Below are 25,241 nucleotides of genomic sequence, written 5' to 3' on the forward strand. Positions count from 1 at the left end.
CTTCTATTTATTATTAGTATTTTTTTACTTAATAAGGGTTATTTTGTCTTCAGTTTGGTGATAGTTTTTTGTTGTTTCTCTTCCCTCGTTTTAGAGCTTCCAGAGAAGCTCTGGAAAATAACTGCCTCAGGCAGGAGCCAAGACACAGAGATCCACACCGACTGAGGAAGTAACACCAGGAAGCTCTCAGAAGCTTGAAGAGTGCTTCATATTCACTTACATAGAGTCATGTATCTATTTTTGAGGTTTTGGCACAGGAATTGCATTTCCTGTGCTACAGGAAAAACCACACGTGAAGTCTTCAGCTTTCCCTACACCTGTGGAACAGCTTTCCAGCTTCAACACCACTCTGAAAGATCTCCTTCAGTTGGTCCCTTGGCAACAGAGAACATTGGTGTTCTGTGCAGCAAAGACGATCAGGGATCCACTGTTTCTACTCACAGCCTATCTGCTGCTGGTGTAAGAGAGAAATACCTGGCCTAAACAAGCACTAACACCAAAAGCAAAATGCAACAGCCATCACACAACACAAAACACAAAGCCACCTTGTATGCCTTCCAAAATAGTAATTCAGTTCATTCTGCTTGTTGTCTGTACAAAGACTTCCTGTGGAACACAGATCTGTTATGGGCCACTCCATGACTGAGGAGAAGAACTTAAAATAAATACCAAGATGTCCCCTACCATCATCACATGCTATTTGCAAAGAAATCCCCACATTTAGGCAACACCGTATGTGAAATCTCTGCACACTTGCCATATAACAAGATTATGTGTCTCCAATTCCATATTAGTCTTCACAGAGGTAAAATTAAAATTCATCCCAACACACTTCCAATAATTTAATCAAACTTAACACCATTTTTATATTAGAAGGCATTTCTGGTCTAAGAAGACTGTAGAGCAACTGTTTCAGAAGAGCATTCAAATGATACTCTGAAGGTCACGCCAGAACCCCTAAGCAGAGAGAACATCGTATATAAACGCTTCAGTTGAGGCAAAGCTCACATTAGCCTTGCTACATAGTCCATATACTTCCCATTTTACATACATCCTGTAGTTTGATCTTTTATATCTGAAAACCTCTGGAAAGAAGTTCGAGAAGGAATCAGAGCAGTTGTTGATCCTATCTCAATTCTAGGTCTGTTGCACACAGTTCACATGCATTCAAGGCTGAGATTAACCTAATGCACTTTAGAAAGTAGATAATTAAAAAAAAATTAAGCATCATAAATTACATTCCATCCCAAACGGTCTTAAAATGCTGTATAGGCTATGCACACAGAGCACTCCATCTGTCACCCAAAGCAAGTACCTCTAGGATGAAATGCAACAACTGTTACACAGCGAATGGCAGCAGAGAGGAAGTGAGGAATACCAGCGCATCAAATCGGAATTGCAGGGGGAATTTAGGTAGGAAGAATGCAATTATCCACTTTGGAGCCCAGCCAGACCACGGGGGTTAAAATCTTATAAAAAGCCCTATGAGAATTTTAACAACCCCTCACGCTCAGGACCTTCGATTTACTTTTAGCCTTCAGGAACAAGGTTAACAGCTCTGCTCAACTTGCTTCACATGCTGCCACAGGACACAGGGAAAAACCAACTTATGCTCCTTCTCTGCAGCTTCCACCCAACTACTAAGCGAGTTAATACTGCTTAGTCTCCAATACGTGATGAAAACGCAGTAGAAGGCAAGGCTATTGAAAGCTGCAATGAATGAGAGCACTTCTTACTCATCCTCCAAAAGCTCTATAGGAAGAATATCTCCTACTCCACTATGACCTCAAATCCTCATAATGTAAGAATTTGAGGTCATCTCAGTAGGTATAATAATGTTTGTGAAGGTGCTCAGAGAAGAATGATCAAGGTACTAATGTCAGACACAAATGTTCTTGCTCCAACAGCAACGACTGAGAGCACATGCACAACTCAGGCCTTATCACATACAAAGCACGCAATGGTCACAGATGACATTTTTATAACTTCTCATGTATCTGCACACACAGGTGTTGCTCAAGTAAACCTAAATGATAGAAGCAACTAAGAAAGTGAGAAAGATGAGCAGGTAGGAAGAAACATAAGCACGTGGCTCATCTGACTTCCCAACCCACTTGCACCTTTAGGCTATAAAAAACATCACAGTTACACTTGCATATTTCCTTCCTCCAAAACAACATATCAAGTGAGGCTGTAATAGAGCAGGGCCCTTCACTCCCATTCAACTGAAACTAGTTGGAGCAAATTCCAAGACACTGCCAAACACCCTTGGAAACTGTTTACATTATGTACCCATACCCCACAGAAGTGTATTATTTCTTCAACAAAGTTACACAAAAAACAGATATTTAACATCTTTACCATAGACTAATGCAAAACAGCACAGATATTTTTATGACATTGTTTTGAAACCTATACAGTTGGCAAGGGTGCGTCACATTTGCCTTTGGCTTAATTGTTTTGTTCGCGTGAGATAAATAAGGAAAATATCCATATATTGTAGATGACTTCCTCTTAGAAATCCTTGCTCACTCCATGTTGTTACCATGAAAGAAGTGAAGGAAAGAATCAGCAACCCAAAGCAGAGCATTTGGGGTTGTAAATATCCCTCAGAGATAGCGGGAGCGCTGTGTGTCACATGGACAACGCTACTGCTGCAGGAGCTCTGTGATTTATGCTAATGAGAAAAGCCACCTTGACGAACAGAAAACAAAGGACAGACCAGCTCAGTGCTGATGCAGATTTTGAACATTAGGTTTAGATTTCACAGGAAATACCGAAGACCAGTGGTTTCAGGAATCTTGCAATGCTGGTACATATCTGGGAGTCTTCACTGGAGAGATGTCAGTCAGAGGCACAAATCACTTGCGGACCATTTGTACCATGTGGTTTTATCCCAGGTCTTACCAGCTCTCCTGCATGCTCTGTTGAAGATGGGATGGTTCCTACTTTTTAGAAAGGATTTGCAGACTGGTGCTTCTACTCCAAGGGTGCACTTGAGTAAGCACAGAATTCAGCCTCCTCTGTAAGATCATAATGCACAAGTACTTTGCAATACTGCAGCTGCAAGAGAGGCTTGCCTTGCTCTAAGTTTACATATAAGCAGGTCTTGGAAGAGTTGGTGGGATCTTCTCCTCCCCAAGCAACTCTGGTACAACTTACAAGAGCTGAACAAGTATTTAGGAGCCTATTTCTTCACCGACTTTCAAGGTAAACCAAGCCCCTGAGTCCCTAATAACTCAATTTTCAGCAGCTCTTAGGTACTTAAAGAAATTTCACATGCTCATTCCCTTTAGATTTCAAATCAGTGAGGAAAACACGAGCACTGGCTTAAAACCTGTGCCTTTAGAGCATTCTAAGAAAATCAAAACCAATTGTATGAGGTCTCTGAATGGTCACAGAGGCAGAACTTTAAAGCTACACTTAGACATGTTCAAAGTCACTCTGAGCAAAACAAGCATACAGAACAGCTAGTACTCACATACAGCAATCAGCACACCTGCACTTACTATGTTTTGAAAGAATTTGCTTGGCATTGTCAGAAATAGCTCTAATTCTGATGCTCATCTTTCAATTCACCTCAATTAAGGAGAATTTAATTGGTCCTAAGCCCGAAGTCTTTTCTGCTGACTTCTAGAGAAGAGGGATCAATTCACACCAAAAGGCTGAAGACCAACTATGCTGCTATAATCTTAGGTTAAAACACTTGAAGCTCTTGATGCATTTAATTTGAGCAGTATTTTCTTTCAGTACATACAACATACATTCCATGCACGTGAATGCTTGATACACATCTGCTCCATCTGAAGGTCTACATCCATTCTAGCCCAGAAACTGGTCTGAGTAGGTAGGTTACTTCCAGAGGTAAACATCTTTAAGTACTTAAAAAGAATAGGCCTCAAGTTATGAACTCGGGTCCTGTCAGTATTGACTACAGAGAGATTATGTCAACTCACCAGTTATTTAGCCATCAACAGCAATTTTTGAAAGAGACTGATTTATTTATAGCTGCTAATGATCATATCCATTGACTAATCTCATGCTAAACTTTTTACTTGACTAAACAGAGTGATAAGGGCCAATGAGCCCACTTGTCATTACTCCAAGTGCCCTCCCTTTCCAGCATACCTAAGGAGAACTGCAGTCACACATATTGCTTATTCATAAGCTATATTTGTGCCTCACATTAAATGTGGCAAAGACTACTAACCCCATAGAACTTAAAGTAAGAAAACACTACTTAGATATAGAAACCTCAACAAAAATCTGTATGGACATCACTCCAGCTTCAGTTTAGGGAGGGCTTCCACTTAGGCTGCCAAGTTAATAAGTGTTGGTAAAGCTCAAAATGGATGATTAAAATAAAAGTGATTAGAAAATGTTGCTGCTGACTCCATCTAGCTAAACTGAGGAAATACATACGCTGTTGAAACATAAGTAAATGGCTCTAAAAAAACACCTCTGTAACTTGCAGGGTCAGCACTGCTAATTCATAGCAAGACCATGGCACACTGAGGAGGCCTTTTTTTTAATACTCTAAATCCATACCACCGTACAGATGCTGCACACCATGACACTTAGGCACAACAATTAAACAACACGGACACCTTTGTTGAGTTACTTGCTGTGACATCTCAAAACCACACGAAATTACACTTTCTGGGTTTAGTATAAGGTGGGGAAGAACAAGGAATGTATTTAGCCCCATTGATTACAGGGAACAAAAGTGGCCATGATCTTAACACCTGGGAAAAGTCAGGGCATGCACAGCTGGCCGCGAGCTGGTCACACATTCCTGAGGTTACAATTACGACCAGTGTTCTCAAACCAGGCTCACTGACAAGCAGTTGCAGATGGCCAAAGTGCTTATGTGTGGAAATAGCTTTACTCAGCAAAATCTTACAAAAATAACGTATCAATAGGAACACTTGTATATGTAGATGTAGCATTTTCTCAGTGATGTTTTCTTCAGTTAGCCCACAGGTCATGTAATATAAACTGAAAACAGGAAATCTTTTGTATCGCATGCCATATATATATCACTCAGTACCAGAGTATCACTTTCTGCAGTGAGCAGGCTTCCCGTGCGCTTAAAGCAGGGAAACAGGCTGCACACTAGGTCCCATTCCCAGGTCTGCCATCACTGGGACAGCCCTGGGCTCCACGTGTTGGCTTCCTAGTGGGGCCAATGGGTGCAGTGCTGCTCCCACCCACATACACAGGACTGTGGTGCAGACACAGGGGTGAGCAGCACTGAAAGCCATCAAGTACTATTTCAGACTCTCTGCAAGTACATACATTTTCTCTCTTTAGTAATAACATTTTACAAAGATGTTACAAAAGGTGCAATGATCAAAACTCAAACAAGGTAACATGGCCTGCTATGGCACAAACACATAAAGCTTATTCTCTTGCTACTTAGCAAACCTCCCTTGCAAGATATTCCTTCAGTCAGGTTACCCAGGAGCCACTCAACTAGGCGACATGTTTTTATGCTTGAGTTTGGACATTTTGTATTTACAGAAGGAAAAAAGCTCTTATTGCTCCAAAACACAGGAAGGAAGGAGTACTTCAAGGCACCATATGCCTTGAACTTGATGTTTTCAAACTCCCAAGTTGAGGGTCTAGCAAAAACTACACCAGAAGCCACCCAATGCAAGTTAACAAACTTACCACCAATGCAGACAGAGCAAGCAATCAATGTTGTATCAATTGATATTAAAACAGCAACGCCAATACCTATCTGGACCACTAAATGCATCTTGTTCTCTAGACAAAAGAAAAACAACCTTATCCAGCACAAAAAAACCCACAAAACTCCATCATCTGAGCACAGCTACAAACATCATAATTGCAGAATTTTCCCTATAAAAACAAAAGAGAACAAACATGCAAGAGCATGGCTCATCCCTGCTGTCCTCTGAGCCAGCAACTCATTACGACAAACATCTTTATGCACATGGTCAGCAAGACCAAAAGGTCACTATGGTTTTAATTTACTATTTGCTATAAAACTCATATCACAAGCAGACTTGGCATTAAACTCTCAAATATTGCACGTATCTTGAAGACAGCAAAATGCAAAGTTAGGTTACAAACCACTCAGTGCTAAGTCCTGCTAGTGATTTCTGATCAAAACCAGCCCAAAGCCCACCTCCCCAGGTGTCACCATGCCTTACATTGCACTGCTTCACCCAGGATAGCCCCTATGAAGACTAAGGTGTTTTGCCATTGTAAATTTAGCAAGACATAACGGGGCAGCCGCAACCATAATGTTCTCCTAAAACTATCACCGTCTGCACACAACATTAGTTATTTCATTTATAAATATTTTAAATAATTAGTTTAAAAATTATTTCCTCAATGTGTAGGTTAATAACAGTGAGCACCAAAACTCCCTGAAAGAGTTTGCTGTGAGATAAATTTGAACTAGCATATTCCCTTCTGCATATTGAGCTTTTCAGAGATATTTTATTCAGCTTGTAACCACCAGCACAAATGCTGATTCTAAATATATCTGCTGAACTCTAAATGACTTCTGTTTATAGAAATAGGACATAACAAGCCATTAAACCCTCCTTACAACAACCTGCCCTGTGCCAAAATACTTGCTGCAAATTTTTAAGTTAAAGACTCAGACAACACTAAGAAAAGTACTACAACAGTTATTATTGCAATATATTACACCTTTGAAGCCTCTATTAAAAATTTAAGTTTTAATCCTGTACCACACAGACTTGCCAAAAAGGAAGAAACCTACTACCAGTGCTTGAGACTATCGCTGCTTAGCATGATTGAAGGAATCAGCACAACACTTGATTGCTATACAGCATCCAGCTAAATGCAGAAGGAACAGGGCACACGAGTAACAAAAGACTGCACAGTTTTTGGCAACTCTTTGTACCATTCAGCCTAAGATTACAATCCCAGGGACTCTAAAAAAATTCTTAATTAGGTAACAGTTTAGGACAGCCAACCATCAGCCATTAGGTTCATGCTAATTATTGCTAAAACCTGAGAGCACAAGCTTAACTGCAAGAATTGGGCTTTATTGTTCCCTCACTGCAACTCTGTGTCCAGCTCAAGCAGCTGATGGTACAAGACCTTCCATAACCTAACAGCAGTTGGTGCACTTTTCAGCTTATAAAATCATTAAGGTTGGAAAAGATGTGGAAGATTATCTCATCCCAACATCAACCTACCACCCATATTTTCCCCCCAAACCATCATCTTCAATATCACATCTACACATTAACATCTACAGTAAACCTCACTAATAGCATAGAAGGCTTCAATACTGAAAGGACAGGTTCATCTTATTGCTCTGCCTTGGTCGATGCATTACCTCATTTACAGTTGTAGACCAAAACTGCCAACTCAAATTCTTGCTCTCTAAAGGAGCTGGTAGTGTTTTCACATGCTACAAGGCTGCATTAATCACAGCAGAGAGTTACAGCTCGACTAAGCAGCAACATCTCACAAGTAGAGATTATTCCAATGCAAAGCTTTTGGTGCATTAACGGTGGTAACACTGTGTAAAGGAGGGTGCTGCCTTGTGAGAGAAGTAACTGAATTGCTGTGAAGAGGGAACTTACATAAAACTAGTCTCATGCATCTGATTAACTATGAACAGGTTCTTATTCTAAGCTATACATACTTACACTGCCAGGGAACAACAGAAATTTAAACTGACTTAATAAGAGTCAAACTCTGTTTTAAGTGAAGAAGAACAGAAATCCCACAGCACGCTGCTTTGAAAGCATCTATTTATTATTAGTCAGTTCTGGCCCAAAGTTTGATGAGAATCACTCCTCACAGCTGAAAGCATTTGCCTTTCAACAACTACTTCATATGAAACTAACTCCAACTGTTTCCAGAAGGATTTTCCTTTACTTCCTCCTGAGGTTAGATGACAGGACTTTTTTTAAACCTACAGAAAGAATACAAGAGGGTTACTCTTAAATGTTTTATTAAAAGTATAGATTCTCTCATCTCCTGTTAAGACCACTCAGCCACCCAGTAGAAACAGAACAGGGCTAATATCAACAGGGCAAGACAGAACATATTCTGTATTTTATACCCGCTTCAGTAATTTTACCTGACTCAGTATCATTAAAAGCATCCAGAAAGGAGGTCAAACTGTGCTTTTACCAACATCATCTTCTCACTGTGATGACGTGAGAAGTGAACACCCCTATAAAATCACCTCTAACAAAACAGTTGCTCCTAGTGCCAATATTCTAACTGGAAAAGGCATTTTAAGTGTTGAAACACACAACATCAGTGATTTAAATTAACTAAAAGAATGTAATGATCTAATTAATGCTGAGCTCCTCCATGCATGAATGATTTGACCTGGGTTTGAACACAGTATTTCAATAATGCAGCTGCCATATTCATTGGTCTCTATGTTTCCTGAAAGTTAATCTGCCAAACAAGACACAGAGTATTAATCTTCAATGCTTCTGTTCTTGCAGGGCTGAGTTAGTAATGCTCCACAATCCCATATTATCTCACTGAAAAGTTCTTTTATAAATACACATAACATTTACAGATACCATAACTTCAAAATTAACACATTCTCAAGGAATTATTACTATCAACTCCAAGGAGCTGAGAGGTAACTGTTTCTGGGCAACCTCAGGTCAATTTAGGCACTGACTCCTAAATGCTTGCTTTTTTTAAGCTACACTTGCTATCTGCAGTTGTTATTTTCTCCAATAAGCTGTCAGAACCATAGTTGTTCTGTACTTCAAAGTCTTAGTAACACAACACATCTGTCTCAAGGAATACAGAAAATAAACTAGGGTCAAAGCACCACACAAAACAAAAATTTCCATGAGGTACCTAAGAGCCTCACTTGTACCACCTTATGAGAGCTGCTCCGATACACAGTGATGTGAAGTGCTGGATCTGAATGAGTCTGCTCTGGCAAAGCTTTACTCGTGATGCCAAACAACAACGGAGGGTGAAATAACCAAGGAAGAAATAACCACTGGGAAAAATTCAGGGTTGTTTTGGCTGAGTAACTCCAGCAGAATCACCAATTAAATTACTGAAATGCAAAAGGACATGCCATCAATTGAAAAAAAAAAAACAAACCTACAATAACATTGGATAAACATTTATAAATTCAAATACATAAACGATTGGAAAAGCCCAAAAATTCTGTAGCTACCAATGACAGCAGCATCACAGTTAATATTTAATCACGAGATTGTGAGAATATTCAGTAGTGAGGGACAGGATTAACATATTGCTTTAAAACATTCCATTACTTTCTGCATCTGTTTACTGATAATAAAAGAAACAGCTGTTCCAAACGTAACATTAACAGGTGTAAACCATTCATTTGAGATTTTAAAACAATAATTCTCATCCATTTCCTCCTTAGCTGTTTTGAAATGACATTACGAGCACCCCTCCTATTAGCTTACACAATTAACTTGTAATTGTTTAACCTCTTCTCATGTCCACTAAACATATACATGTGGAGTTAGCTTCCTTCTCGTTTAGTGCAGAAGGCTCTGTTCTTATGCAGCGCACATCCTGAACTAATTCACCAGATGTGTTCCATAAAATGTTTGGTCACACTATTCAGCAGCTTTCCTTTAGCAACTGTTCTATATCAAATTTACTGTAAAAAAAGCATCATAATTATGAAGTAACACTGTATCAAATTCACAGGCCTAATACCTCACTATGCGTGGTTAAGCCATGAATGATAATTGAGCTTGAAATTGTATATTTACTTTAAATAAGTCCTCCAAATCATCTGCAACAACGTGTGCTTAATTCGAAGCCATTAACAAAAGATTTAACATTTCCACATTTATACTCTCCATAATTTTAGATACGATGCTCCACGCTTAAGAGAGAGAGAGGGAGAGAAAATAAAAGCCACTTCTGGTAGGCCTCCATTTGAAGAACGAAGTTAACATCCCTTAAGCTTTTTACAAATTTCAACACTGAATGTTAAAGAAACTCATTTTTAAATTCTTCAACATAACTATTGTAGCAAAAAAACAATCCAAAAATAAAACAAAAAAACCCCACCAATGCAAAGCAATAGGTTTGTCTATTGAGCACAAGCACACAAAACCCAACCGATCAAAAACTAGGCCTGATTACAAAAGATACAAGCTCTGAAGATAAAATTATGGAAAACCTTTTAGAAAAAAACCAAAAAACCCCAACCTGGCCATTGATGCTTGCTTTCCTGAAACTAATACCAATATACATACAAGAAAACATAGTAGAATGAACTCACTTGCACACACTGCAACTGAAGAACTACAAGTTGATTAACTGGAGTACTGTATTGATTCTATGCTAGATACTTCCATAACTGAAGTATGGAAGAACCCATTATAACAACATGTCATAGAAATTGCTGCCAAGGAACGGCTAAGTGCTCACGAAATAATTCACCATTCCTCTGCTTTTGCAGTTCTTCTCTGAACTGGTACTACTCATACTGAAGGAATAGAAATATATATACACCCATGGAAATAATCCTAATCCCTTCACATACACAGCTCTTGACAAATAGGAAACAGAAACCTCATTATTAAGACTCTTAATACATTCAGAAAAGAAACATGTAGGAGATACTACTTCAGTTGCGTGCTTATATTCACAAAGAGGCAAAATAATTCTTGCTTCAGTAAGACTCTCCCCTGCTTAAAAAGAAAATTAATGCTCAGTGGCTTCATTTTAATACACAACTTCTCAGAATTTGGGGGATGTGGACACTGGAGCTGGAAGTGCACCAGCACAACCTGCCAAAAAGCACCATTCACACAATGCTTCTGAGAAAAGAGGAAAGCTACAGAGAGCCAGAAGATTAAATCAATAACAAAACAAACAAGATTTAATCTGTAAAACCCAGCGTTACTGGACAGGGAATGCTTCTACCTGCACTAGGTTTATTAGGGGAAGGGGAAAAAGAGCACCCGAAGAGCAGTTTCCCACCTGGTAACACTTTGAAATGCTAATGACTGGCAGGAGGAGGCGAAACTCCCTCAGAACCAGCCCGAGCTGCCAGCTGGCTGTTTTATTAGGCAAATTTGCACAAGAATAGAATGCCAGCAGAGGGCACTGCAAATACTGGAACTCCCCTGAGACACCCAGAACCGGCCATTGGTGGTGGCCAGGGCCGGGTCTGAGGTGCCCTGCCTGCTCCCCTGCACCCCATCCTGCTCCAGATGATTCATTAAGGGAAGAGTCTACTAGTAACCAAGCTTCTACACAGTGTTACACCTCTCAAACATTCGTTCTTCCCTCCAAATAGGGAATGCAGTTCAGGGCTGCTGCGCACCGACATGCTTGGTGCTCTGAGGAGGCCCACATGGGCCAGCCACATCACCCATGGAGAGAGACTCCAAACAAGGACCAAAGCTGATAGACATCCCAATGCAAGAACTACCACAGCAAAAACACTACCTGGCTTCTCTTAAACCATCTAAAACCATCACCCAGTTCCTACCAGCACAGCATCAAAGCAGCTCAGCTTTAACTCTCAGTGCCACAGCCGCCATTGCTGAGGTGACGTACAACCTTGTCCCTGCAGCACCATCCCGTAGCACTCACTGCCAGCACCCAACCTCAGCACCTCACAAAGGCTAAAAGAAAAACAAACTGTATATTCACCTACCTCAGAAAAATAAGTTGAGGCATCTTCGGAGCAGAGAGCAGCCAGCCTGGTCAGGAAGGCAGGAGGGAAGCCCTGGAGCTCAGCCTGGCACACCTGCCCCACAGAAATGCCTGCTGCTCGTTTGCTGCCATGTTAACGGAGCCCAGCTCAGCACTTGTGCAGATGCTGACCGTATCAATCTACCACCCACCTCCACCTGGGTACCTTTAAATTAACAACTGTTAAACTCCATGAATGTGTGCAAATTGAGATTAATATACATATGTAGCACTTATTAACACACATACTATGTATTAGTCTTCGCAACTAATTAAAATCAGTACTTGTATTCATTTAATTTCCAGCAGACTTTACTTGGTGATCCATTCTCCAGACTGACTTTAGCATTTCTCACGGCTACTCTTTCAACTCTTAACACTCCATATCCAAACGAGAATAAAAATAAACTATAACCTTCTGTACCCACTGCCACACGGGGATCCTGTTTTCCCCTCAGAGCCAAGAGTCACATCTCATTCCTGTGCCTCCATACACCTACTTTCAGTCTGAAAATTCACATCTTCTGCAGCGAGTGGCACTTACAGCCAATGTGTGCCTAGTTTTCCAGTCACATTCTCATTACAAATTAAGATATCCTGCTTGTACCCTCCTTAAGCCCCTGCTGTGTTCTCCATGAGTCCCTACATTGCTGACCTCCCTCCCCCCCTTCTTGCCCACTGTGAATATAACCAGTTATGTAGTGCACTGTTAGGCCTCTGATGGGTTAAAGTCAAACATGTTAAGATCTTTCACAGCTGAGAAACATAACGTAAAGGTTGATCACCCAGGTGGTAACTGCTTAATAACCCAGGCTTCAGATGCATGCTCCCCTTTTCAGTGAAGCACATCAAACCCATGCATTCCGTGAGCCTCTCATACCCATGATATTTGTGGCTATGTCTTAAGACTCACTCAGCATGACAGCAGATATCAAACTTGCTTGAGGGAAAAACAACACTCCTTCCCACTTTACGCTCAACTACTACTCCTGAAGGCTCTCATCTCCTAATATCCCAGCTGTTCTCAATCTGACCTATGTCAGGTGCATAAGAAGAGTAAGGAACAGCAAGAGGAACCCACGTATTTCTTGCACTCATAATCTTACAAAGAAAGCAACAGGAAGGGAGTTCCTTGTTTGCTGCTGCAATTTACCTAGCTGATGCACCATCCTTCCACGTAACTGAAGAGGTAATAAATACTACTTTACAAAGCATCCTTCCTTAGTTCAACATTGTTTGATACAGAGCAATAAATCAATAATGCACATTTTCACACTAAGCTTTTCCTTAGCTTCTACTCTGATATTCTTGTCCACAAACCAGCTCAGATTCTGGCTTCTCAGCAACCTTTCACCACTTACCTAGCAGACACAGAAACAATGCAAAGCTAGGTTAATTCCCATACATTCACAGTAAAAAGTGTGCTGTGACAAAACAATTAGGGATATACACAAGTGATCTTTTTAGAACCTTTTAAACATAGGCTTCCAGAGACACTGTGCTGCACTGAAGGCATAATCTAGTAAATAGATAGAAGTTACCTACTGCACAGTTTGAATAATACGAGAGTATAGTTGTAATAAGAGAATAAATAGTCAGATGGTATCTAAGCAAAGACTCACCAGTGCTGAGGCTTTTGGTCAAGATGGATGCTCGCCAGCATTGAAGCTCACCACAAAAACATCACAAAGGAGCAATCTCCATAAAGAGATGCTACCTTAGTGGTGGTCAGCCTTAAAGCGGGATCTAGGAGAGGTGGAGCCAAGCTTCACCCCTCTGGGGAGCACAGCTGAATTACCTTCACCTGTGCTCTCGCAGCTGACTCCTCCCTTGCCTTAGATGGTTAATCAGAGGTTCAGGCTGTCATCTACAGTTACCCTTACACCTACTGATCAAAATGTAGGAATAAACACTACATTATGGTAAAAATAGAATAAAAATGTTTACCGCCAGCAGCAGCTCTTCATAAAGCAGATTTCTCCCTAATTATGCCATGCTCTTCTTGACTGAGGACTGTCTGCTTCCAAATGGCAAAAGGTTTATGTATAGCACTGCACTATCACACGCATGTTGACATCTAATTTCAGTGCTAACCTGTACTCTCATGACTTTGATCCATTCATCTTCTAACTAATTAGCCCATCTTTGTTAATCTTAAGTTTTAATAATGTACTGAACTTCCAAGAATCACATCTTTGCACATGAAGGTTAGAAATCATTGGAGTTACTTGCAAAGTTAATAAAGAAGCTTTTCAGAAATTAAACTCTAGGACTTCAATACTCACAAAATCCAACAAAATCCAACAACATGAATATGTGCCAGTAACAAGTATATATGGAAGGGCCACATTTAAATACTTACCACTCCCCAGCTTCCTGTAGTAATTCATCCATCTTGTCACAGTGCAATCAAATTTTGCCACGCTCTTTTGAGAGCAGCTTATGACCATGTCTAAAACAGTTTGACATACCAACATTTTCTAATTTCTGATGTTTTTGGCTAAAACCAGCAATAAGAAAAGCATCAAACCAATTGAGAACATTTCTTTAATAAATTCTTCTAAAAAATAGTGGAGCTTTTCTCTACAATATTAATTTATTTCCATTTCTCAAGCAGCAAGTGAACTCAAAAAAAAAAAAAAAAGAGAACTTAGATAACAAAAATATATAAAAACTTTACACAAAACATACAGAAGTTACAGAATAACTATCAAAATTAAGCAAGAGAAATTTAATCCCAAACAAAATGTTCCATTTACTGAATAATTTCCTTGGAGTTATGGCTTGTTAACTTCTGGAATATCTGTTAAGTGATGAAAAAAAGGACGACCGTGAACACAGCCTTTATTTTCCCTTCCAAGCTGTTGCTTCATCCTGTAAATTGTGTTTTCTACATCTTCTTTTGACAAATGCAAGGGCAGCTGCCGAGCTAAACGCACTGCTTCTCCCTGTGGAAAGGAAAAACAAAACAAAACCAAGTAGTTTTAAGGTCCTGCTTTGTAACATGTTAACCTGGGGCTATGAGAACACATGAATTAAGCACTCACTGTTGAAAGGTCACTCTTTTCTTTTACAGTTATATACTCTGAATCCCAGAAACACACATTAAATTCTAAACGTATCATACTGGTCATTTTAGGCTCTTCTATGCCAGTCACACACAGTGTACTGGTTATGTTTGCACTTTTTCTGTTAGGGTCCCTGTGTTTCTGAATAGCTCAGTTTCTGTTGGTGACAGTATTGCCTGAAGAGATTTACCAGTTCACAAGACATATTCCACACCACAAAATTATGAACTGGTCTAAGCTTAAGAAATAGCTAAAAAGAGTATTAAAATTCTATAATGAAATGTTAGGTCAGTGCTATGATAAGTATATACAAATACTGTCATCTCACAGTACTAGAAATCAAAAGTGACCTCTGAATGCTGCAGTACTAGCAAACACCCTCAAAGAATCAGTACTATCAATAGTAATTTCTGTTTCCTTCTGTTATCTTAGGCCTTCGTGCCTTCACAAGGCATGAAACCAACATTTATCATTTTTTTAATGTGAATCTTTTCAGCAGATCCCCCCCCAGCCAAATGGAAAAACGAACAGTGTGGACCATTCTCTACTTAGAAAGGCTTTTTCTTTGAGCGTTTCTCTATTTGTGCTTCTGGGTTTGCCAAATGATAGCCAAATAAGAAGATATACTGATTATTCCAACTTAGGACAGAAACTGCATTCTGGAACATGAAATGACAGTAAAAAAAATATATATATAAAAATCCAGTGCTTATTGGAAAAATCAATCATTTTCACAAATGCAAGCCATGTACTTCCCAATGAATATGCATTTTCCAGCTACTGTTACTGCTAGACATTCTTTTGAACTGTTCCTCACAAGATCAACTATTGCTGTTAATAATGCTCTGATAGTCTCTAGATAAACACCTTTACCTTTAAACACGCGCACACTCTCCTTTTAAACACTAGCATTCACACAAACCAATTCTACCCAATCCACCTGACAGACACTTATTGGTAAATAGAGAACTTAAAGCTTCCACCTCCAAACCAGGTTACACTCCTGTCCTAACATTGAACTGACTCTTTCTTTAAGAGCACATGACTATAGTTCACCTGCTGCAAAGGCAGCTGTAAATTTACTGACCCCAAACGGCAGCCAAAGATTTGTATAATTAATGTTCAAAAGGTTAAGCACGGATTCCATCTAAATGTCTAGGACTCACTATGTACCCTAGTTCCAAATAACACATAGGCAAGAGCTTGCGTAAAAACAAGCTAAGCATATACTTGGGTATTCTTTTGAACAGATATCTGAAGAGCTGTGCCTTAAGATGGCATTAGTGAACCATCTAGAAATAAGGTAAGAACTGCTGGAAAACTTCTTTTAGTTATTCCAGCTTTGACCAGTACCGTATTAATTAGCTGTCTCTGAAAATTCAGGCCTATTACTGTTTCCAGGCAGACAATTTTATCTCCTGCATATCAAACATTAAAAAAAAAAAAGTAATTCTGGTTCCAACTGTTGCATAACAACATCTGAAAGAAAACAGCTTAAAGATTCTTCTGCTTAAGTACTGTTTCTCTGGCTGCTAGTGAATAATGCTGGCTGCTGGTGAAGAACACATGGTTTCCTGCAAAACTTAGTCACTACATGAGTAAAGCGGACCTCTGAGACGGTCAGTTGTCAGCATGTGCTTCCCTTAACTTCAGCAGTTATTGATGCTAAATAAATGCAAGCGTTTGCAGAAGCATATGGGTTTCGCTACATGTGAGACTTCATTTTTTCACTTCAATGTCTCAATTCCAGTGACAGCTTGCTTTTTTGGCTAAAAAGATTCCCTTTGTGTCTTATCCCCTCTTGAAATGAATCATGGGAATTTTTCTTCATCAAGTGGAAATGGTGCACTTTCTGCTTTTCAAGACATGCATCTCTTTGAAGAATTAAGTATCCATTAATGCCTACTTCTCATGAACTAATAGCTTAAATCTTTTAATAATTTCTTTACAGACCTATTGAGGAGGGAATAAAAGCTTTATTACTGTTCTAGGCTCAACTGCATTGCAGAGCTTGGAAGCAATTTTATGACTTTATTGTATTCTAACAAGAAGAAATGATGATCCAGTCTGAAAACTGCATATGCAGAACAATCCTGCGAGCACGAACGCTCAGCATGTATTAGATGACATTGGATGACTGTTTTGTGGCATATCTGATGGAAGCATTTTGGTAAGCAATGCAGAGCCCACACACCTCAGTGACTATCTGGCATTCTCCTTTTCAAAAGTAACTTCTGTTCAGACTAGAACTACATTAATTAGAATAGAAAACTGAAACAAGAATCTCAAGCTTCAAGATTTTATTATTTGCTATAAGCTTAGCTAGCCTATGTTTACAAGTAATTTGTCAGGTCTTACCTCCAAGTAGTTTATCACTTTGAGAGGCCTACATTCATATACTTCCTTTGCGTTTCTATTAACGACTGCATTGAGAATTTCTTTCAAGTCAGAAACACCATAATATGACAGACAATTGGCCATTCCTTCTATTTCCATATGGCTTTCTGTAGCTGAAGAACCTGAAAAACAAACAAACAAACAAACAAAAAACCAACAAAAAAACAGCAAGTGACACACTGCTTTGATTTCTATTTTGGAGCAATTAGGAGTAAGTCAAACAGACCTAAAATCCCTTAACAGATTAGCAGAATCAATTCAATACAGTTAGGAAACCTTTTTCACTCCTCCTTTGAGAAGTATTTCTTTGTTCAAGGTTTCAAAATGATGGTCTGTGCATACTGACATCACAAGCCTACCAATTCAATTTAAATCATATCCTAGCTGGTGCTGTTGAAATGCTTAAAACCTTTTACAGCATTTCCAGCCTTGAGCATAGCCTTTAATTAAAGCTTCTGCAGTTTTGATTAAAACATACATTAAAAGATTGTAATAAAATACAACTTCATTTGAAATTAATTAAAACAATGTATGTATTTCCTACATAATTGGTTACAACACTTGTACAATTCAACTCCCATCAATCATAACAAATTCAACTTCTACCAAAACAAAACGGAGCAATTTCTCCCAGCAACACAGAGAAGGATCTGAAGCCTGTACATCTCAAGGCTCGATGACAGACTTCATTCACACACGTGACACCGCTACTAATTAAAATGAGAATAAATCCTCCCTTTGTTTTGGAGTATGGTGGGAAAATTACGTACATTCAGCCTGAGTCATGAATGCCTCAGTGAAATAAAAAAAGGAAGAAACAACCAGACTGCTACAAACTGGATGCAACTAAGGAGCTGTGATAAGGGATCATTTGTACTCCTAATAAAGACACAAGCTAGTGCTAAGAACTATCTCAAAGATTTTAGAAATATACATAGAATATAAGTTAAGACAATGTATCAGCTACTGCAATTAGACCGTTATCCATGACTGGAATCAGAACCAGCTGAAACCAACATTTCACAATACTGTCCATTTATTTCTAAGTCAAATAGGACTTAAGAGCACACCATAAGAACACATAATAAAAACTCTGAAGTCTCTTTCTTTGGTACTTCTATTTCTCCTTTTCTGCTTACACTCTTTGGGCTGAGGAGTAACGTGCTGCATGCTGACTAACATATATTTATCTGCAAGTCTTTGCAGGAATTCATATATTGGCAACATTTGATGACATAAGCAGATGTCCAAACCTCAATATACTTGTAAATTTTTGACAAAATATACGTTAATATTTTTGAGTACTCGAGCAGCAGTCTTCAAGCAGTTTCCATGGTGATTTCTGTGAAATGCTTTACAACTTCCAAGGAAAATATTTCAATGAACAAATAAACTAGTTTTTAACTGACTAAAGACATGGATTTCTCATTGCTAAAAAATTCCCCTTTGTCTGTCCAAACAAAACATTCACAATCACCTTTGGATAATTCCTTCTCGATGGCCAGGAAAATCTGTTCTCTTCCAGCTGCCACCTAGATTAGGTGACACTGTAAGACTATGAAGCTTACAAACTTTTATCAAGATCAGACTGCAGTGAAGTGGCAGCATGATTTTCCCCGGGTTGTCTACAGGCAGCAGCTTGTATTACCAAAGAAGGCAGGTAGTTTGTCTGTTACAGCGCTTTGAAACCTTCTAAACACAGTCTTTGTATACATGTAGCTCAGGTATTCTATTACGATAACAGCTCGACTCTAAAACGTTGCCATAGCTCAAGGCAGATAGACTAAAATAAGGCTAAGACATAGTGGCAATTCTCAGTTCATTTCCACCCATCTTAAGTTTTCACAGAGGAAGCAGATTTGTTGTGAAGGTCTGTACACCATAAATACAATAAGAACTGGATGGAAAGAAACTCATCTTACTTCCTGAAATGGTTCTCTGTATATAGGGATCACTGCAAGCTATATACAGCAAACAAATGCCAGGAGGAACCCAGAAGTAAAAGCAATAAGAGCACACTCCCAAAAGGCAGCATCACTTGAAGTCCCAGCGAGGCCAGAACACTGAGTGGGTGGGAGGGTGGTGGAAGGAGGACTGGAGCTCAGCGTCACCACCTCAGAGGATCACAATTGGCATGTTCTACAAAGAAACCATTATTTTTGCCCAAGTGACATTAACGGCAAGAAACTTTTTCTGAGTTATTTCACAACATGTTTTTCACTCTCAGCTATCCAGAGAAAAACCTAATTAAAAACTCTTCAGACTGCTGAGCAATCAACATCAACAAGAGACAAAAATATTGGTTTACTAAACAACATGGCATATCCAATGTCTAGAACACTTAGAACAGCTTTGGTTGCAGTCACTCAGACCAAAGGTAAACTACATTCTCATTTCACAGCAAGAGAACATCCCAAGGACAGACGTGGCCTTAAAAGAAACCATAGCCAAACATGGTCTGAAACTACTGCACTCTTGTAGAAATCACTATCCAAAGGCTGGACTCATGAATAAAGAAAGGGAAAATAATAAGGAAGAAAAAGAAGGGGAACTGATGAAGTATTAAGTAAAAATCCATAGGCCGGTTGGAAAAAACGACTGGATGAAATTCCATTTTTTGTTGGCATTTCTACCTTCAACTGCAATAACACGCTAAACCAGAGGCTGCAACTGCCATAACATCATTAGCAGAAGCTTATAAATATGATGGACAAGCCTCAAATGTGATTAATGTTTCATTCAAATAAAAGTTAAAATTAAAACCGTGACTGAGAACTGAATTAGATTTCCATTCCTCAGATGGGCTGGTTATATAGTACACATTGAGTCCTTGATTAAACAGTTCCTCAACCTGTATAGAGCACATAAAGCCAACAGAGCACTGCTTGTATTTTCATTAAACTGCAAACTAAACAAAAACAAAGATCCTCATAAGACTTCATTCTCTTAATTTTATACAGTTAGGGACATAGGAAAATGATTATTAATTCCTGGTAACTATGCCGAGTCCTATAATGTTATATCATACAATTTCACTCCTGTACTAAGCAAAGTACTTTTAAATTAGATTGACTTTTCCAGTTCCACAAGAATGCTCAGCAGCTTTCTTCTGCTGTTACCTAAAAGCAGTCTTCTAAATGTTAACAACAAATTTATTCACATCCAGTTTAGAAGGACAGAAAACAATACGAAGGTACATGAGCAGAAAGGCCTTCAATCCCTTCGTCCCATATTTGCCTAGAGACAAGTTGTAGACCTGCTTGGTTTGTTATTTGCTTGACTGACAGTTTCTTAAGAGCTGTCTCTTACCACAAGTACTCAATTGCCATAATGATTCAATCTAATTGCTTTCACGAACACTTCTGGACAGCTCTTGCTATTTATCACAAGACTTAGCCACTGAGAAGGAAGCATCCTTGTTTGTGCAGTACGTGGTTCAGAAAAGAAAACAGCTTAGGCTCTGTTCTTCCCAAAGAGCCAGCCTCTGTCAGAAGGAGTTACTGTACATCCCTTTTCTGTACCCACTCTTAAAAGATCCCATATGTTTGAGCAGATCTGTCATCACCGTACATATGTGGGGATCTGTAACACATGAAGCTATAGCATTTCTAACAGCTCTTATAGCGATGAGCTGTCACAGCTAGGTACTGCCCAAAGACGTTTGCTTTTCTTGGAATTCTGCTAGAGAAATCCTGCTGCTCAGAACTGATCCTGGGTGAGTTGCCCCTGGAATTCCAACAGCATCGCTGTAAATGATTCTTCAGGAAAAAAAAAAAAATCTATAAGCAATTAGTTTTTACTGCTAACCTGAAAGAATCTCAGAGTGGAGACCAACCTCTAACAAAAGAGCTCATGATAATCCTCTGACCCTCTCTTTACTGGCCCCTTTGGGCACAGTGCTACAATCTTGTTATGAATGAAGCCCTGCAAACCAGCTCCAACTCATTACTGGACCTCCTCAGCTGCTAAACAGAAGAGGGACAGTGAGCTGAAGCACTCGCTCACATAAGATTAAGTAACTATCACCTTTCAGGAAGCTGCTTTGACTATAGAAGCCTCATTGGTTTAATCATTGCGATAGAATGATTAATACAGCATTTTGAGAAAAGAAATAAAAATGTCACGAGAAAGTGCATTTCAGAACATTCTTTGAATAGGAGGTTATACCACCAGCTACACGCACTTCCTTTTTTATTCATGTTTGCTGTCATCAGTTTCCATTAGTCACTATTGTATCTAGATGAATACACTTCTAGCCAAGTAACATAACCTTAATGTTTAGGAAACCAGGATTTCGGTGCTTTCATTTCAATGAAATGCAGAATAACAACTTTATAATAACATTTAAAGCATAGAATCAGAAGAAAAAAAGCTTCAATAAGACTAAAAGATGTTCAAGCCATCCTACCTTGTATCACTTTTATCTGGAAGCCGTTTGCTACAAGCCTTGGATCTGACAAATAGCTCCATCCACTTAATGTCTGGTTATCCTTCTGCATTTTGTGAAGAGCATCCATATAGTGAGGTTCACCAAGAAGACTGGGAAAAGAAACAACACCGCACAAACCAACACCCAAAGGGTTAAAAACTATCCTTAATTTTACAATTAAAACAGCTCAGAAAAATACATTAAACGTATCAGATATCAAGAAATTATGATTTTGAAAAGCATTTTGAAAAAAACAAGTCTTTAAAAAGAGGAAGTAAAGAACAGCAACTATTTACATATCATACAGAATGACCAGGTTTAGTCAAATAGTATTAACTACGTCAGCCATTCCATAATCCATGGGGAAAGTTAGCTAGAGGGAAGCTGTGAAAATGTGGAGCACTTACTTCACCCCTCAGGGAGCAGACATTTGTCTTCACTACATTTCCAAACATTTCAAAAGTCATACTTACTTCTACTGGAAAATGACCAGACTGGCTCCTTATTTGTTCTTTCATTTATCTGTAAGAGCATATTTTTATGTTTTGTACACTTACAGATTAAAACAGTCACAGAATTCATAAACAAGGCCTCACCAGCCTACTCTAAATCACTACAAATAATGAAAATCATGTACAATCTTCCTCACTCGTACTCTACCTGTCTGATAACACAATTGGCTTGTCCAGTTTCTCTACTGGAAGCTTATGGTTCCTCAGCAGTCTTTTATGCAGCAGGGCTTCTTCCAGTCTATATGGATTCAGCAACATTAGCTTTTTTTCAGTAGCAAATATCCAAATATCGGGAAAACTCTGCCGACGGATTAGGCAAAGCTCATGTTTATCTGAATTGCTCTTCTCGTGCCTTGGAAACTGAGGTCTACAGGCACTCAGAGAAAAAGGCACTGTAACAACTTTCACAGGCTGATAACACTTCGGTTTCTTATCAACTTGAGCATGCAACATTTTGTCAAGCTTCTGCTGGTTGGGTAGAGAAGTCTTCAGCCTGGCCTTCTGTCTTTCTTTCTCCTTTATGGGTTTGCGTGGTTCTTGATGCATGGCTTTGCTAGCCTCTCTGTTGTACCGCTCCAGGTCTCTAGCAGCTTTTATTTCATACCTTAACAATGAAATGAAATTATTTGAACCAAACAAGAAATCATAGACTCCAACTCCTTAGACACAAAACCAAAAGGCAAGGCATCTACTCCCATGGTTCACTTGAGCAGCCATATCAATACATTTTCCACTGTGACTGGGTTGGGAAGGAGATTGGAAATCTTGCCCTGTGCCTCTACCCAGAGAGGATGATGAGTTCAAAACTTTCCTTCATTATGACAGCCAGGAAAATCTGAATATTTGAAGGGAGATGCATCAACTTCATTATACAAGGAGCTAGTGCAGATTGTCTTGGACCTCAGTCCCAAAGACTGCATTTAACTCACATTTGCATTGAGACATATAGTTTCAGAAGTTTTGCCACAGGCACATCCAACCCTACTCAAAAGGCCACTTGAGCTTCCAGAGCTCTGCAAATTTTAAGTGGAGCCCAAGCATTTAACTAGAAGTTTGGAGGTTAAATAATTTCATAAGCCTCAGGCTCTATTTAAGGTAAAGAACACTGACTTGAAATAGCCTAACTTCAACCACCTGAATAAAAAGCATGCAAATCCACAGTAGATATGATTATCACAGAATTCTAAATAACAAACGTAGAGATATTTCACAAAGTGACTCTAAACGCTGTCTTTATAGTTAAGTCACTGCTATGTACCAAAGCTCTAAAACCTGCAGTGATTCTTAATGTGCTTGTACCCATCAAGATGATAGCTAAAGTTTTATAGATGGTTTGTACTCACCTCCCATATATAAACCTCACTTTTCTGAATGACAGAGGAGCAATGTGCTACCTCCTTGTTTCGCCCTGATTTGATGCTCTAAATTCTGCCAGGTTATTCATACCAATCTGACCTTCGATGGAAGGCAGTGCTATCATACAGAAGTATTGGGAGTAAATATTTTAACTGGTCATATTTATTTATGGCTACTTGCTGGAACAGTTTGATTCAATTATGTGTATGCGTGCTGGAAAATTAAGGTCAAGAGAAGGGTCACCGCAATTAATTACGATGTGCTAGCATTCACATATGGTACCAATATTTAGTTAACTAAAAAAAGTCAGCTTAAATAGTTTCTTGCAATAAATCATGTCCTAGAAAATATGGAGTAAATGCTAAGACAAAAAACATCTGCTGCTTTTAAAATATATCAATGAAATCACTTGACCAGAACTTTTTCTAATACAGAATACATTCATACTATTGACCAGATCAATTAATACTTTGTTTTGAATAGACACAGTTGTAACACGTGATAATATTTAACTACAAGAGTACTGATAAGGATAAACCAGAACCAAAACAACCCCAAAGAAAGTCCTATACGCTTTCATTTTAGGCCACCAACACAGAAATTCTAACCTTGCAAGATCTGACTGTGAGGGCTTTGCCTAAACTAACTACATAAAGATAACTCAGGGTCTCTCAGACTGGTACACTGAGTAGACAAAACTGAATAAATCCGAATGTGTCTGTTAGGAGTAACTTCAGAGCAGCAATCATCACTTGCACTGACTTACACAAGCTGAAAAAAGAGGTACCACATTCTGAATGTAATACCTCTCAGCTTCAGCCTCTTCATAATATGAAATCCAACCAACTCAAACTACCATCTCAAGTAAACATTACATTCTATTCCTGTGTTTCCTGTCTTTGTGAAGGGAAAAGCAATTAAGTTTTTCAATGCTTGTATCAGCTTCTCACGGAGTACTTCTAAAACATCTCGGTTCCAAGTGATCGGTGCAGTTTCCTCACAGTGAAAAGGTTAAAGCACATTAACAAACAATACTTTTTTGCTGGAATTACTAATTGCTAACTTACTCCCCAGCAGCTGCAAATAATGCATTCACACAAGCTGTGAGATGAATAAAAAATTCATCAGGCAACAAAAAAGTACCAGATAGGAACTAGCTACTGCTAGTCACTAACGACAGTCTATGCGCACGCTCCCATCTGTCAACAGACAGCAAAGGCCGTGCTACCTTAAATGATATTTCTCCCAAGGTACAAATATACTTATGAAGAATTACCACACAGCACTGACAAGGTAATCTGTCAGCCCCAGGATAACGTGTGTAGCTCCGAACCTTTCTTAGACCTTCAGGATATACGCTGCCGCTGCTGCTGTCACTGCAGTTGGATGGATTTCTCCCACTGCTACCTGAGCCTGATAAGCAAGAAATATTAAGGCCAGACACACACACAGGCTGTATTAAGAGCAGAGTGAGTATAAGAAATTAAATCCTGGCTTTGCAAAGCAAGGGGATGTGAAATGCTGCCAACATAGACATGCATGGAAACTTTCCTCTTCTATTGTAACCAAAAGACCATAAAATTTGACATTCCGGTTGAGTAATAAATGCTGGCTTGTTTAGAAAAGGCTATCCCGTGTCATTATGTGACATCTGTTGGTTGTGCTGCTCCCAAAAGGGATTTAAACTCATTTAGACCTGCTAGAGAAGCCACAGAGGCAAAAAGAGATGCTGAAGCCGAGCACATCCATAGTCACCTAAACATGGACTTTATGGCAGAAGGACAG

At 39.2% G+C, this 25,241-nt stretch overlaps 1 protein-coding gene across 4 annotated transcripts in view; it reads right to left on the reverse strand.

Annotated features, from left to right (window-relative positions):
- Window positions 1–14,223: 14,223 nt before the first annotated feature.
- Window positions 14,224–25,241, reverse strand: part of PMS1 (PMS1 homolog 1, mismatch repair system component) — a 39,287-nt gene continuing 28,269 nt past the window's right edge. For 2 of the 4 annotated variants that reach the window (XM_032445665.1, XM_015867848.2), the window contains exons 10-13: window positions 22,249–22,704; window positions 21,568–21,698; window positions 17,121–17,281; window positions 14,224–14,642 (exon numbers count right to left, since the gene is read on the reverse strand). In XM_032445665.1, the coding sequence (XP_032301556.1) occupies window positions 14,472–14,642; window positions 17,121–17,281; window positions 21,568–21,698; window positions 22,249–22,704 (919 nt within the window). In that variant the 3' untranslated portion in view covers window positions 14,224–14,471. Of the gene's footprint in view, window positions 14,643–17,120; window positions 17,282–21,567; window positions 22,111–22,248; window positions 22,705–25,241 lie in introns of those variants that run through there. The other 2 variants (XR_001556341.2, XM_015867849.2) reach the window with 2 other exon arrangements.

This window comes from Coturnix japonica, chromosome 7, assembly GCF_001577835.2.
Source record: "Coturnix japonica isolate 7356 chromosome 7, Coturnix japonica 2.1, whole genome shotgun sequence".
Lineage (NCBI taxonomy): Eukaryota > Metazoa > Chordata > Aves > Galliformes > Phasianidae > Coturnix > Coturnix japonica.